At 33.4% G+C, this 13,381-nt stretch overlaps 3 protein-coding genes and 1 long non-coding RNA gene across 6 annotated transcripts; 2 read left to right on the top strand and 2 right to left on the bottom strand.

The window, feature by feature from the left end:
* Nucleotides 1-2,621: 2,621 nt before the first annotated feature.
* Nucleotides 2,622-4,536, top strand: AGP31 (arabinogalactan protein 31). Of its 2 annotated transcripts, NM_001084147.1 has the most exons (3): nt 2,762-3,240; nt 3,373-3,562; nt 3,996-4,512. In NM_001084147.1, exons 1-3 carry the CDS (start codon nt 2,794-2,796, stop codon nt 4,304-4,306), a joined length of 948 nt encoding a protein of 315 aa, NP_001077616.1. In that variant the 5' UTR covers nt 2,762-2,793; the 3' UTR covers nt 4,307-4,512. The 2 variants fall into 2 exon arrangements, with proteins under 2 accessions (NP_174150.1, NP_001077616.1); NM_102594.3 differs by having other exon boundaries at nt 2,622-3,562; nt 3,996-4,536.
* A 1,622-nt stretch (nt 4,537-6,158) lies between these two features.
* Nucleotides 6,159-8,237, top strand: AT1G28280 (VQ motif-containing protein). Of its 2 annotated transcripts, NM_001123896.2 has the most exons (2): nt 6,159-6,959; nt 7,327-8,237. In NM_001123896.2, the coding sequence occupies exons 1-2, from the start codon at nt 6,242-6,244 to the stop codon at nt 7,338-7,340; spliced, it is 732 nt and encodes a 243-aa protein (NP_001117368.1). In that variant the 5' UTR covers nt 6,159-6,241; the 3' UTR covers nt 7,341-8,237. The 2 variants fall into 2 exon arrangements, with proteins under 2 accessions (NP_001117368.1, NP_564303.2); NM_102593.3 differs by having other exon boundaries at nt 6,159-7,560.
* A 1,210-nt stretch (nt 8,238-9,447) lies between these two features.
* On the bottom strand, nt 9,448-10,686 carry RALFL4 (ralf-like 4). The gene has a single exon (NM_102592.3). It carries the CDS (start codon nt 10,470-10,472, stop codon nt 10,140-10,142), a length of 333 nt encoding a protein of 110 aa, NP_174148.1. The 5' UTR covers nt 10,473-10,686; the 3' UTR covers nt 9,448-10,139.
* Nucleotides 10,687-11,186: 500 nt separating this feature from the next.
* On the bottom strand, nt 11,187-11,400 carry AT1G06133. Its single transcript, NR_139027.1, has one exon. It is a non-coding gene; the product is annotated as an other RNA (long non-coding RNA).
* Between the last annotated feature and the right edge of the window lie 1,981 nt (nt 11,401-13,381).

Genomic DNA, 13,381 nt, shown 5'->3' with positions numbered 1-13,381 from the left:
AGCCCAGATATATGAAGGCAGATCTTGGGCCAAAACTTGTATATATAAAGGTAGCATAATATCACCAGAATTAAATCCAAACATTTCACCAAAGTAGTATAAAGACAATTGGTCATGATTAGTTTTAAGAGATTGTTGGGACTTCTTTTTGTTGATGTGAAGATCCCACAACTATATCGGACACTAACAAACCTAACCGTTCATATGGACGTGGGAACAAGAACATGAATTAAATAGGATAAGATGAATAATATAATTAAAACTTAAAAACTGTTACTAAAGGGTACTTGTATATTTCATATATGTATTTGTTTGTCTAAGAGTTTATTTCTTAATTATATTTATTTTCGTTTTATTCATAATAAATCGAATAACGGCAAAAATGTTTACACGTACAATTTATAATCTTAAGAGATTGGGGAAACAAATCACCAATAAATTTGCAACAATGATATTATCCTATAATTATAGACTAATGAAAATTTATATATACACAAAAATGTAAGGGCAAAGACTACCACGAAAGTAGCCATATTTCTTGGAGGGAAATGTGGTAAGTTCACGATGCATACTTTTTTGGGCGTATTTATTATTTTTATTAAATTCAGTAAAACGTAAAAGCAAAGAGAATCATTCCAACGACAAGAATGATTAGTCTACTATGTAAATGTAATGATACATCATCGCGTTATCGGATTTAAACATTTAAACAATTATGGCCCATAATTGTGTTATATCTCTAGTGAGACGTTTAGACCAAAGCATCCAAAGATAGGTTTTATTTGAAGAATAAAAAATTGATAGGGTGGGTGGGTCCAATATTGGGTCCATCATTTTTTTTCCATACTTTTGCAGGTAACACGAAAATGTAACATGACATGTCTCTCTCCGGACAAAAACATTTCTCCCACAACTGTAATAATTTAAGTTACCAGTTCGTGAATATTACTGATCATTGTAGAAATGGTGGGGTAAGACCTACTCGTGAATCGATTTAGAAGTTTTAAAATTAATCTTTACACAGAAAAAAACAAAAAAAACATTCAGACAAACAACAGGAAAAATATCTAAGCGTAATTTGTTTAACTATTTGAAGAACAGTAATCTCAATAATGATGGATTCAAATTTGAATATATTTGGCTTGTTAAGAGATGAGTAATTTTTGTATTATAGAGTTGTCTTATGTATTTAGTATGTTATCAGCAGCTGACTTGTGTAAGAATATTAGACTTACGTGACCAAACTTTAATGTATTATGTTACTTGTTTTTAGCAAAAAAAAACATTAAATCGTATTATGAAAATAAATGTTCTAAAGCAATTGAGCGACATGTGCTATTCAATGCAGCAATTACGCTCAAAGTCTCCCGAAGATCTCATTCAGTGATCTATTATAAGAAAATAGTGAAAAAAACACATCAGATTTACATAAATGTGGTTCCATTAATCACAATGTATCAAATGAAAGTTTTGTTTGCTCTTCATATAAGTAATGGCAAAGTCACTTCGACTCTCTACTTAGTATATAGAAAATAATTGAATACTACATGTTTAGTAGGACAATTGTTGAAATACTTTTATAGAATGGTAGCTTAACCTGTGTCACAAATGCCAATCAAAATGTTATACATACTACTTTCAAAACAAAATTGTTTGACATAATCCAAAAAAAATTCAATCAATTATGCAAACCAGATTTGGTAATTTATAACTTCGGATTACAATCAACATCGATAGTATACAATCACGAATCAGATGCCTGACTACTATATCAAAGTTTTTTACTATCTCATATGTGAATTATGGTACTAAATTCCTTTAAAAAAAATTAATGCCTGTTATTACCATCACTTATGATTTTTCTAAATACATAGATAAAAATTATCAAAAACTTTTGCATGTTAGCTTGGATTTCAAAACAAAATTGCTTTCTTTGATATAATGTCAAAACAAAAAGTTCACAAAACAAATTATAATGACAATTCAAATTCAACATTACTATTACTCATGCTATAAAACAATTTCCTAAATTTTATAGTATCCCAATATCTTACTTTTGTTAAAGTATTTACTAATGTTCACTTTATATGGATCACCAGTGATAATAGTAAAGTTATTGTGTGTGACTATATATCTTTTTTTTTTTTTTGTGACTATATTATTCAACAAATTGTTTTTTTTTTTTGATAAAAATACACCAACTTGACATATCTTAGACGATCTAAACACACATCAACTAATTAATAGGCGATCTAAATCTTACTTATATTAAATCTAATTTTATTATCATAAAAAAAAAAGATCTTACACTTATTAGTCCTTTTTTATATATTTTAGACGACAAATGTTTACTAGATGGGTAAAGATTTTTTTTTTGGTAAAATTGGGTTAAGATCTTTTTAACATTGGTTCACCAGGGATGTGACTTTTGTTTGGTCGTAATAGTAGAAAATTTGCATATCACATTTTTTCAGATGTGTAGGAAACAATGACCATTTTAATGTTGTTGGATAACTAAAGTTTTCCATCTTGAATATCTATCAGAAGAAAAAAAGAGTAACAAAAAAAAGAGAGTAACAAAATGGTACTAGTGACTTTTTTTTTTTTTTTTTTTTTGGGCACAAAATGGTACTAGTAACTAATAATGGGGTAATTCATGTCGATCGATTTTGATTTACTATTTACAAATAAAAGGGAGTAATTTCATGACACTCGAAGCGTGAACCTTCCACCTATATATACACCCATTTCATAATCTCAAAACATATCACTAACCCAAAAACAAAACAAAAAATGGGTTTCATTGGTAAGAGTGTATTAGTGAGTCTCGTAGCACTTTGGTGCTTCACTTCCTCTGTCTTCACTGAAGAAGTGAACCATAAGACTCAAACCCCTTCTCTAGCTCCTGCTCCTGCTCCTTACCACCACGGCCACCACCACCCACACCCTCCTCATCACCACCACCCTCACCCTCACCCTCACCCCCACCCACCGGCCAAATCTCCTGTTAAACCCCCGGTTAAGGCACCAGTGTCTCCACCAGCCAAACCTCCGGTTAAGCCCCCGGTTTACCCACCCACCAAAGCCCCGGTGAAACCCCCAACTAAACCCCCGGTCAAGCCACCTGTTTCCCCACCAGCCAAACCTCCGGTTAAGCCACCAGTTTACCCTCCAACCAAAGCTCCAGTTAAGCCCCCAACTAAACCCCCAGTCAAGCCACCAGTTTACCCTCCAACCAAAGCCCCGGTTAAGCCCCCAACTAAACCCCCAGTCAAGCCACCAGTTTACCCTCCAACCAAAGCCCCGGTTAAGCCCCCAACTAAACCCCCGGTCAAGCCACCAGTTTCCCCACCAGCCAAACCTCCAGTTAAGCCCCCGGTTTACCCTCCTACCAAAGCTCCGGTTAAGCCTCCGGTTTCTCCTCCGACGAAGCCACCTGTTACACCGCCGGTTTACCCGCCTAAGTTCAACCGTAGTCTAGTCGCCGTTCGGGGTACGGTTTACTGCAAAAGCTGCAAGTACGCTGCTTTCAACACACTCTTAGGCGCTAAACCCATCGAAGGTTTGAACTATTTTCTTTGTTAATTACTACTATTTCTTCCACTTCATTATTCAGTTTATTCACTCATACATGAGACATACCTCAGTAACAATCTCTCAAACAACTCAACTTGGCTCTGCATACGCATTCAAACAGTGTATATATCTATAAAATAATACGTACTTCATATCTTAATCATGACGCATATTTCAGAAAATAATTCAAATTTGAAAACGTTACAAGTGGGACCTTTGTTACGTAAGTAGTCAATGTTTCGAAAATAGGTGTGAAATAAAGAGAGTGACTATGTACACTTCTGCACTCATCAGTCACTGTTTTTTACAGTCTGGCCAATAAATTTCACTACTTCCCACAAAAATAATTAAAAACACATAACTATATCCTTTTATTCTATAAACATATCGGACTAATATTTTTTTATGGGTTTGTGCAGGTGCTACGGTGAAACTAGTGTGTAAGAGCAAGAAGAACATAACAGCGGAGACGACGACAGACAAGAACGGATACTTCTTGTTGTTGGCTCCTAAGACGGTGACGAACTTCGGTTTCAGAGGATGTCGTGTGTATTTGGTGAAATCAAAGGACTACAAATGCAGCAAAGTCTCAAAGCTCTTCGGTGGAGATGTCGGCGCTGAACTTAAGCCTGAGAAAAAGCTGGGAAAATCTACGGTGGTCGTCAACAAGCTCGTATACGGTCTCTTTAACGTTGGTCCATTTGCCTTTAACCCGTCTTGCCCCAAATGAAGATGATTTGATGCTCTGGTTACTATCTTGATTGTTTCATGTTTAAAAAGATTGAGAGAGAGTGTTGTTATGCGTCTACTGTACGGTTGAATTTTAATCAATGTTAGCTAGTCTTTAAGTTAAATGCTTGGGTATTATGTTGTATCTCTTTAAGTGACGTCGTTTGAGTTTCGTTTGAATAAAAATAGCAGCTTTCAAGATGATTCCATTACATTACAAAACGAATGAGCAAAATGAATGTTAACTATAGAATCTTACAATTAGAATGTGTAACTAAATGAATAACTTGAATATTATTTTCTTTCTCAACTTGTATATCTTTTTTGTTTGATCAAATAAAAATGATAAAAATAGTTACGCTGCAGACAAAAAAAAAAATGATTACAAAGAAGGGTGAAAAGCTCGATGGGAAGGGGGACTCATCGAATAGGGTTTCTAGTCTGTTCTTGAATACGGAGAAAAATCAGCTGCGTAATTGTCGGCCACGGGGCTGACATTATTTCCCATCACAATCTCAAAGTTACAAAGGACAAATAATAATTCAAGATATTAATAAAAAACAGTTTTAACAAAAAGTGTTAAACAAGATTCAAGAAGAGTTTATGGGTTGTGGCGGGACGATTAAGCGATTGTACATTTAAAAAAAAAAAAATATTTTATAGGGTGTCATGGATCAAGATTCTCCTTAGCTCATAAAGCTTCTCACGTGCTCTCTTAAAAATGTTAACCGGGTTGTTATGCATTGGTTAATTAGGCCTCTACATTTCGGGTCAATAGAAAAAGTATGTTGTACACACTCACTTGGCGTAAACTAGTAACAGTATCATGATTGATTTTTTTTACAACTTCTCCTTGTCACTATAATTCAGTTTTTTATGAAGCAAAGAAGAATTTAGTCGCATTGAGAAGAAGCTAATTTGATGAAAGTGTTGATCACCTGTTTAATTATCGAAATTGTATATTGCGGTGTGAATCTTTTCTAACTTCACTCTTATTTTCTTCTTTGAACAGACACGAGATCAAATATCTATCCATGAGAGATTCATAAGGTTTGATCATTTCTAGTATTGACTATTTGGATAAAAGCATTTCACCAAAAATCGTAAGAGTGAAAAGGAAGAAGGTTTTGAATCTCAAGCCTAAATTCTAGCATCAAAATTCAAACATCTAACGTATTGAATAATGAATATGTCATCGATACTCCATAGTTTGATAACACCAATGTGAAAATATAAACTATATATAATACATGGCCCAAATAAATGAACACTAACTGGGCTCGGTTTCTTAACCCACACCGAACCCGTTTGGCAACAAGTAAAGCAACAACCTAAGTACACATAGATTTTCAATAAATATAAGGCCCAAAAAACTATTAAAGCCCAACATCTCTCCACATATGTTAAGTTCACTTAGTCAAACGACTAAAACCCAATGATTAGATTACTTCCAAGATAAGCATTTCTTGGTTGAATATATATATCACGACGACACGTAGATAAATCAACTTACCATAACATTCATTTCGAGTTATATTAATTCTATTGACCAAAAGGTCACATAAACGTCCTAGTCATCTAAACCATCATTGCTTATTGAGTTCAACATTTTCCTCTCATGATATTCAATGTTCTTTGGGTAAATTATCTCTACCTCTATCATTTATTGCCAAGACTAAAACCAAATAGAGCACATTTTTCCTCCCACTTTCAACGACGGCGCGTGACACGCACTCTCTAAATCAGCGCGTGAGCAAAGACCTAAAGAAACTAGAAAAAAGACTAAAGAGCCAATAGCGCCCACCGAAAACATTTTCTTACCGAACCAAAACACAAAGCTTATTAAACTCAAAAACAAAACACAGTTTCTCTCTCTCTCTCTCTCTCTCTCTCTCTCTCTCTCTCTCTCTCTCTCTAAAAGCTCTCTTCTCTTACAATGGAGAATTCACCGAGATACAGAGAAGCGACGAATCTGATTCCGTCGCCGAGATGTCACAACAGCAACAACAGTTGCGGTATGAGCAGTAGCAGTGAAAGTAACAAACCACCAACAACTCCGACCCGACACGTAACCACAAGATCCGAATCCGGTAACCCGTACCCGACAACATTCGTCCAAGCAGATACTTCTTCCTTCAAACAAGTCGTCCAGATGCTAACCGGATCCGCCGAGAGACCCAAACACGGTTCATCTCTCAAACCAAACCCGACCCATCATCAACCCGACCCAAGATCCACTCCTTCTTCTTTCTCAATCCCACCAATCAAAGCCGTACCTAACAAGAAACAGTCTTCTTCTTCAGCATCAGGGTTTCGTCTCTACGAGCGTCGTAATTCAATGAAGAATCTCAAAATCAATCCTTTAAACCCGGTTTTTAACCCGGTTAATTCAGCTTTCTCTCCCCGTAAACCGGAGATCCTCTCTCCAAGCATCTTAGATTTCCCATCTCTCGTTCTCAGCCCGGTTACGCCTCTTATACCCGACCCGTTTGATCGATCCGGGTCATCAAACCAAAGCCCCAACGAGCTTGCTGCGGAGGAGAAAGCAATGAAAGAGAGAGGCTTTTATTTGCATCCATCTCCGGCAACAACTCCGATGGATCCAGAGCCTCGACTTCTTCCTCTATTCCCGGTGACTTCTCCTAGAGTCTCAGGTTCTTCATCAGCTTCTACTTCTTGAAAAAAAGACCTAATTTTTCTTTTTTACTCAAATTTTTATTATCCTTTTGTGATCTTAATTATATATTATAATTGGGGAATTGAGATGAATCATGTTGAGAATTATACGAGAAAATTTGTAATGTTGAGATGTTTGCTAAATCCAATTCGCGATTTCAATTGTATTAATGGTTTAATATTGATGAGTTTATTCTGCAGAATTTGATAAATTAGATTAGTACTGATAATAATTCAGTGAGTTTTGTACAATTTTAGTGAAATGAGCAAATTGTTTTTTGTTTCTATTCTATTTTATTTCCATAAACACACAATTAGTTGCATTCTACATTTGTTTTTTTTCAGTAAACAAAAGATGAAGAGATTGGTCTTTAGAGGGAACCAAATTGGTCCAACCTTTTTTTGCTAAGGATTGATGAAAGGGTAAACAAAAAGAAAAAGGAGTGTGGAAAATAAAAGAGATTTTTTTCTTGTTATTATTATTTTCATATTTTCTCCTTAGAAAAAGGAGAATACGAAATTGAAAAAAAGAAAGAAAAGAGTAAATTGGATAGAAGGAAGATAAAGAGTGGGGCTTAGCTGTCTAAAAGAGAGAGTATTAATTAAGAGGTAAGGAATCTTTTGACTATATTTTCTTTGAATTCATGATTTGATGATAGGGTTTTTAGAGATTTGACCGCTTTTACCTATATTTGTGGCCTAATGAATGATAATGATATTGTTTGTTTTTAACCGTAACAAGAACAAAAAATTGTGGTTTTGGATACATTAGAGTACAAGTTTTGGTTGTGGTCACTATTGGGTCTAATAATATCTTGGGGTAAAAAATTATGTTTTGAGTGTTTCGTTTTAAAATATAGTTGAAGGTGGACTTAGTGGCATATGGATTGAGGTAATGGGCATATGCTAAATTGGCCCCATATGATTTTTATCTTTTGAATATTTCTTGGTCAAAGGTTTTTTTGTTTAGAGTAAAATTAGGCTTGTTGGAAACTTTCAAAAATTAGGTGTTTTAATTGGTTACACAAAATGGACGTGGTCAAAAGAAATAATTAACACTTTAATTATGTTAGTATTTATCATTGAATGGTCTTCGAAGACTAAAAATTAAATTAAACTTGACTCAATCTTCTCATGGTGGACCGGATCTATTATCTCTTCTCTCTCTAAACAAAAAAAATTCTCATGTGAAGAGAGTTGAAGTGTGGGCCCCATTTCCACTATTGGTGCTATTGAGAAGTTGACCTATTTTTAAAATTTCTCTCTTTATAAAACAAAAAATAATATCCTAAATTTTATTTTATTTTTAACTTTTCCACTCTTTTGTGAATATATATGTACTATTGATCAAATCTTACCCACTAGAATCTAATCCCGATTTTTTTTTATCATGTTGTACCTAAATTCCTTAAATATATACCAAGATTTAGATGACAAATGCTTCTTCATTTACAAGTTACAACAAAGAATATTATTCCATACAATAAAATGAGAAAGGTTATTTGTAAAATTTCATTTTCTAGTATATTTAAAAAAGTTAAGCTTTTTTTTTTGTGGTTTTCAAAATTAGAAAGCAAAAAAAGAAAAGTCAAAAAGTAATGGAGATGTGGTGTGAATAGCAATAATGTTTCAAAGTTAGGTTCTCATCTCACTTCAAAGTCTACTTTGGCTCTATTTCTTTTTAAAATTTAATGACTATGTAGAAAATGACCATACAGTGCTGAATGAAGTAGTAGTGCAGGTGGGTCTTGTGACCATGAACCTACTAAACATTTCCTCAGACAAACAAACAGACAAGTAAAAAAAACACAGCAAGCAAATCAGTCAGAACACAGGATGGGCCTCAGTGAAGAACATTAGACGTTTTCTTAGGGCTCTCTTTATTGCCCCATGAACTTGAAGCTCTTTTGACTTTTGAATGCGACCGCATAAATATTCTCCACTCTATAAGTTAGTTTAGTGTCGAAGTACTAAACTAGAAGTGACTATTAATGCCAGCCAACCAAATTATGTTGTCACCCATTTCAGTTCCAAATTATCATCCATGGACATTCTTAGTTATGAAACTCCTCGATTTATTTAGTTATAACTAAGAAGTTTAATTAAGGATGATTTGAGATCTTATACTGAACTCCAAAACACTTTTCCTAACCATGAAGGTGCGGGTGATTTGGGCTCGGACTTGGGCTTTTCCAATCCAAAATCAAGTTTCACTTTTAGTTTTCAGTATTTCAATATTATATTATACTTTTTGGTTTAGTTCACATGTTTCATTACACGTCATTCCGTCAAAAACTCGTGTTCTGATATGTAACTGTAGAAATAACGGACGGAGTAGAATTGATCTATCTCTAATAAAATATTCTGTACTGGCTTGAAAACATTGTGATGTGAAACATCAATCATGTGATCATATGATTGATCTAAGTCATAGTTTCATGTAGATACACCCCAAAACCTTCCTCTCGACTTGGAAATTTAAGCAAGAGACCTCAAATTATTTCTCATTTAATCCAAGGTACAGTGCGGCATTTTGTTGATAAAATAAGAAATTATTTTGATAGAATTGGGTTTAAATATCGGCTTCCAACCTAAAACCAATTGGCAATAGGTGGAGTGACCCTAACCCTTTATATATCACTTCATAATTCCTCCAACTTCCGATGTGGGACTTTCTTTCATTAACATATTTTCGATTTCTTATTCCGATCGGGTTGGATCCATCATTAACAATCTCAACTTAATCTGCAACGTTTGTTTCGAGATAAAATACAAAAGAAGATATAAAAGAAGAAATAGGTCTCATTTGATCCCTCGTCTTAAAACAAATTAATGCTTAATTGTAAAATACTAAAACATCATGATGTATATAATAGACAAAACGGAACTTAATTATATGAACGAAACGAAATAAAAAAGGACAACAACAAAGGAAAAGTAAGTGATATACCAATGAATCAAAAGCTTATATGCATCATGATGATTATATAAAGAACAAAAAAGAATATATAGATCATACGTATAACATAGGATACGTTAAGAAAGAATGAAAAAAAAAAAAGATGGAAGTAAGGAGAGGCAATTAATATTAACGATCAAGAAAGAAGAATGAAGATACGAACGTACGTTGTTGAATCAAATCTCTTCCTCTCTATCATTTAGCGAGCGTACCTATAGCAATGCGTGATGGCACTGCATCCACGCCTGTAAGGATTATTCCTTCTTCTCTTCTTGCAATCGTAGTAGGATCGGCCACGTCTACTGCAAGGCACATTGTTCTTTTTGAGAGCATCGTAGCCAATGTAACGACGTCCTCTTGCGAGTTGACGACGGTTTGTCTCTGAATCCATTAGAGATTCGAGCTCATCGTCTTCCCCGATGCAACCTTGCCCGTTGATGCAAGATTTGGTTAAAGGGTAGGTTGCATTGACGGATTTAGCTACCATAGCTAAGATCAAGAGACCAAAGATTAATAACATTTTGACACCCATTTTGTTTTTTTTTGGTTTTGGTTTTTTAATGAGTTATTATTGCTCTTTTGTTTAGGTTTTGGTTCTTCTACGCCCTTTCCTTGTGACAAGGAGAGGGAGAAATAGAAGTGTGTGAGAGATTATGCAGAAGAACAAATGAGAGATTGGTTTTGTTGGATTAAAAAAAGGCTTAAGACAGTTGCGATTTTTTGCTTGTTATTATTTTGTGGTCGTTAATTCTGTTACTTTGAAATTGGGGTTTTAACCTCTTTTTTAGGTCTATTTTCTCCATTTCTTCCGCTTGGTGGTTAGATCTAAATTTGTTACAAGTTATTTCTGGCTCTGCTTTTTGATCGGCTAACTTATTATTTTTTTCTTCTGAAAAATATTAAAATGCTCAATTTTAGCATGTAAAAGTCTATTATCAGTTTTGTAACCAATTTCAAAAGAACTTAGGAGTGAGTAGTATAACAGCATGATCCAACCTTACACATTTCATGCTGAAAATGTTTTATTACATCCTAAAAAATTAGACTGAATTTTGTAATACTATTATAGTTACTGTATTTTTTGTTTGTTAGTACTATTTTATTAGGGGAAAATGAGAGATTTCATTAAATCACAAAACAATATTAGAAAAAAAGAAAGTTAATACAACATTTAATTTAAAACAAAGAAAATAGTTAAAGATGGCGCCGGTGAAGTAGTATTACAACACAGTGACATAAACTACATTAGCACATCCCACGTTAACCACAGTATAAAGATTAGGTGTGGTGTTTCAAGATATATTTACAAATATATTCATGATAGGCCTCGAGGACGATAGACTATGTTCTCATCACCAGTTACCTCTCGTTTTACTCTTTTAGATTTTTATCTGTTTTACGTATGGAGGTGACTAGAGAGTTTTCAGAAGAAATATGCAGAAGATGATGGCTTCTTTTAAAATCTCATTATTTTTGGATGCTATTGATATTATATCCAAACTCATCAAATGTTTAATTTGAGTGGACAAAATAAACAACATCCGGATAAGAAAACGAACATTCACCAAAGAAATAAAAACAACAATTTCACACGTTTATGTGGAAATCTTTGCATGAGCTCCAATGTCTGACTCTTAGCTTAAAAAACTCAACAAAACACTCAATATGTGTACTAACCTAATTTAGGAGCTACTTCTAAGGCATAACGAATGAAAATTTCTGGCCCAACGTAATTTAGTGTTGACCCTTTGCAATAACTTTTTTTTTCTTTTGGCGTGGCCTTTTACAAATCTTTTTTTTTTTGTTTACAAATCTTTGGTTATTGATATGTAAATGGTTTTTGTAAGTTGTAAAAAAGTCTTTGTATATTGATATGTTAATTTACACCCATTACGAGGATATGATAGAGTATTACTTGGCAGTTATTAATCAATATTCAATCATATAGTTGAAAACATTCTGCAAGATATTAATAAACATATGTTTCTTTCAATGTAAATTAAACAGTGTACTTTCAATTTTTAATAAAAGTCATACTAACTGGTGTAATTTAAACATTGTTTTTTTTTGTTTTTTCTTCAAAATATACTTATATGTGATTCATATTCGATAACACTATATTTATATATAAACTTAGGACCACATTTTTAAATTTTGACAAAAAAGGGACCACATTTTTAATCTCATTTAGTTATGTGTCAAGCGAGGTAACATATATACTGATTGTCAATTGGTTCACATAGTATAAAATCAGATTATTGATCCAAAATAGAGAATGATGCGGATTTAAGATTAAATTCAATTCGAAATAGACTAGACAATATAATTCACCGAAAAAACCATGGAAAATGTTAATAATTTCACTATTTTGAATTCAAATGGGATATGAACCAATATATAAATGATACATACATATCAATATATTTACTACCAGTTAATTTTAAAATTATAAGTACATCATCTTTATAAAAAAAACAGTCAAACCATTTATAATCTCATTTAAGAACTCCATTATTGAATGTACAATAATGCGATGTAGTACTCCATAAAATGCCATGAAGAGCAAAGACGAGAGCTGCAGTTAGTAAAACAGTGTAAGATGTCGGACTAAAAGTTTCGTAAAATATTTTCATAATGATAACAATGAGAGAAATGGGTCAAATCACGTAGCGAACAACTACTACAACGTTCGTTGCCCGCGTGTAATTGGTTCGAATGTCTATTGTCATTAAGAAGTTAATCATACAATTATTCTATAATTCGATATAGAAAAAGTCAATACCAAAGCCACTATTCTAGTCTCGTACTTATCGTCGCAAATCGATATCTATGGAGTAGTATAAACACTAGCGAGATTTAAGATACATATTATAACGCGAATACAGTTTCCAGCTGCCGTTTTGAAATGTCTATACATAGACACCATCATCATGGCATCATGGGATGCTTTTGAATATAATTCCCAACAATAACGTTTTTTTTTATAAAGGAAAGTCAGTAAAAAATAATATGCATGTGTATCTATCATCAAATGTTGACACCAATCATCAAAGATATTTCCTCTCTTTAGTCATTTATTTTTAAATGATAAATATGAAGAAAGTTGTGTTGGTAAATTTCCATTCAATTACGTGTATTGTTTGTCTTTGTTTTTAATACGCATTGGGTCCATCCATAACCAAAAAGACAAGTCATCTTTTGAGGTGATGTCAAGTGACAAACAATTGTAGCTAATCTGTGATTTGTGGGAATATCAATTCCTTAATTAAACTAGTTAAATTATGACTAAGGTGCAGATATCTTGGAACTTTTAAACTTTTATCATCTTTTTACACCTAATAGTTTAGATTATCATATGTGAGTATATCAATAAACACACCCACACAGTCACACACACACACAAAAAATAATAATTTCTTGTGGAAATATTTCTAGCAAATC

The sequence above is a fragment of the Arabidopsis thaliana genome, assembly GCF_000001735.4.
Source record: "Arabidopsis thaliana chromosome 1 sequence".
NCBI lineage: Eukaryota > Viridiplantae > Streptophyta > Magnoliopsida > Brassicales > Brassicaceae > Arabidopsis > Arabidopsis thaliana.
Note: the sequence above shows the minus strand (reverse complement) of the source record. Positions and strands in the feature narration are given on the sequence as shown.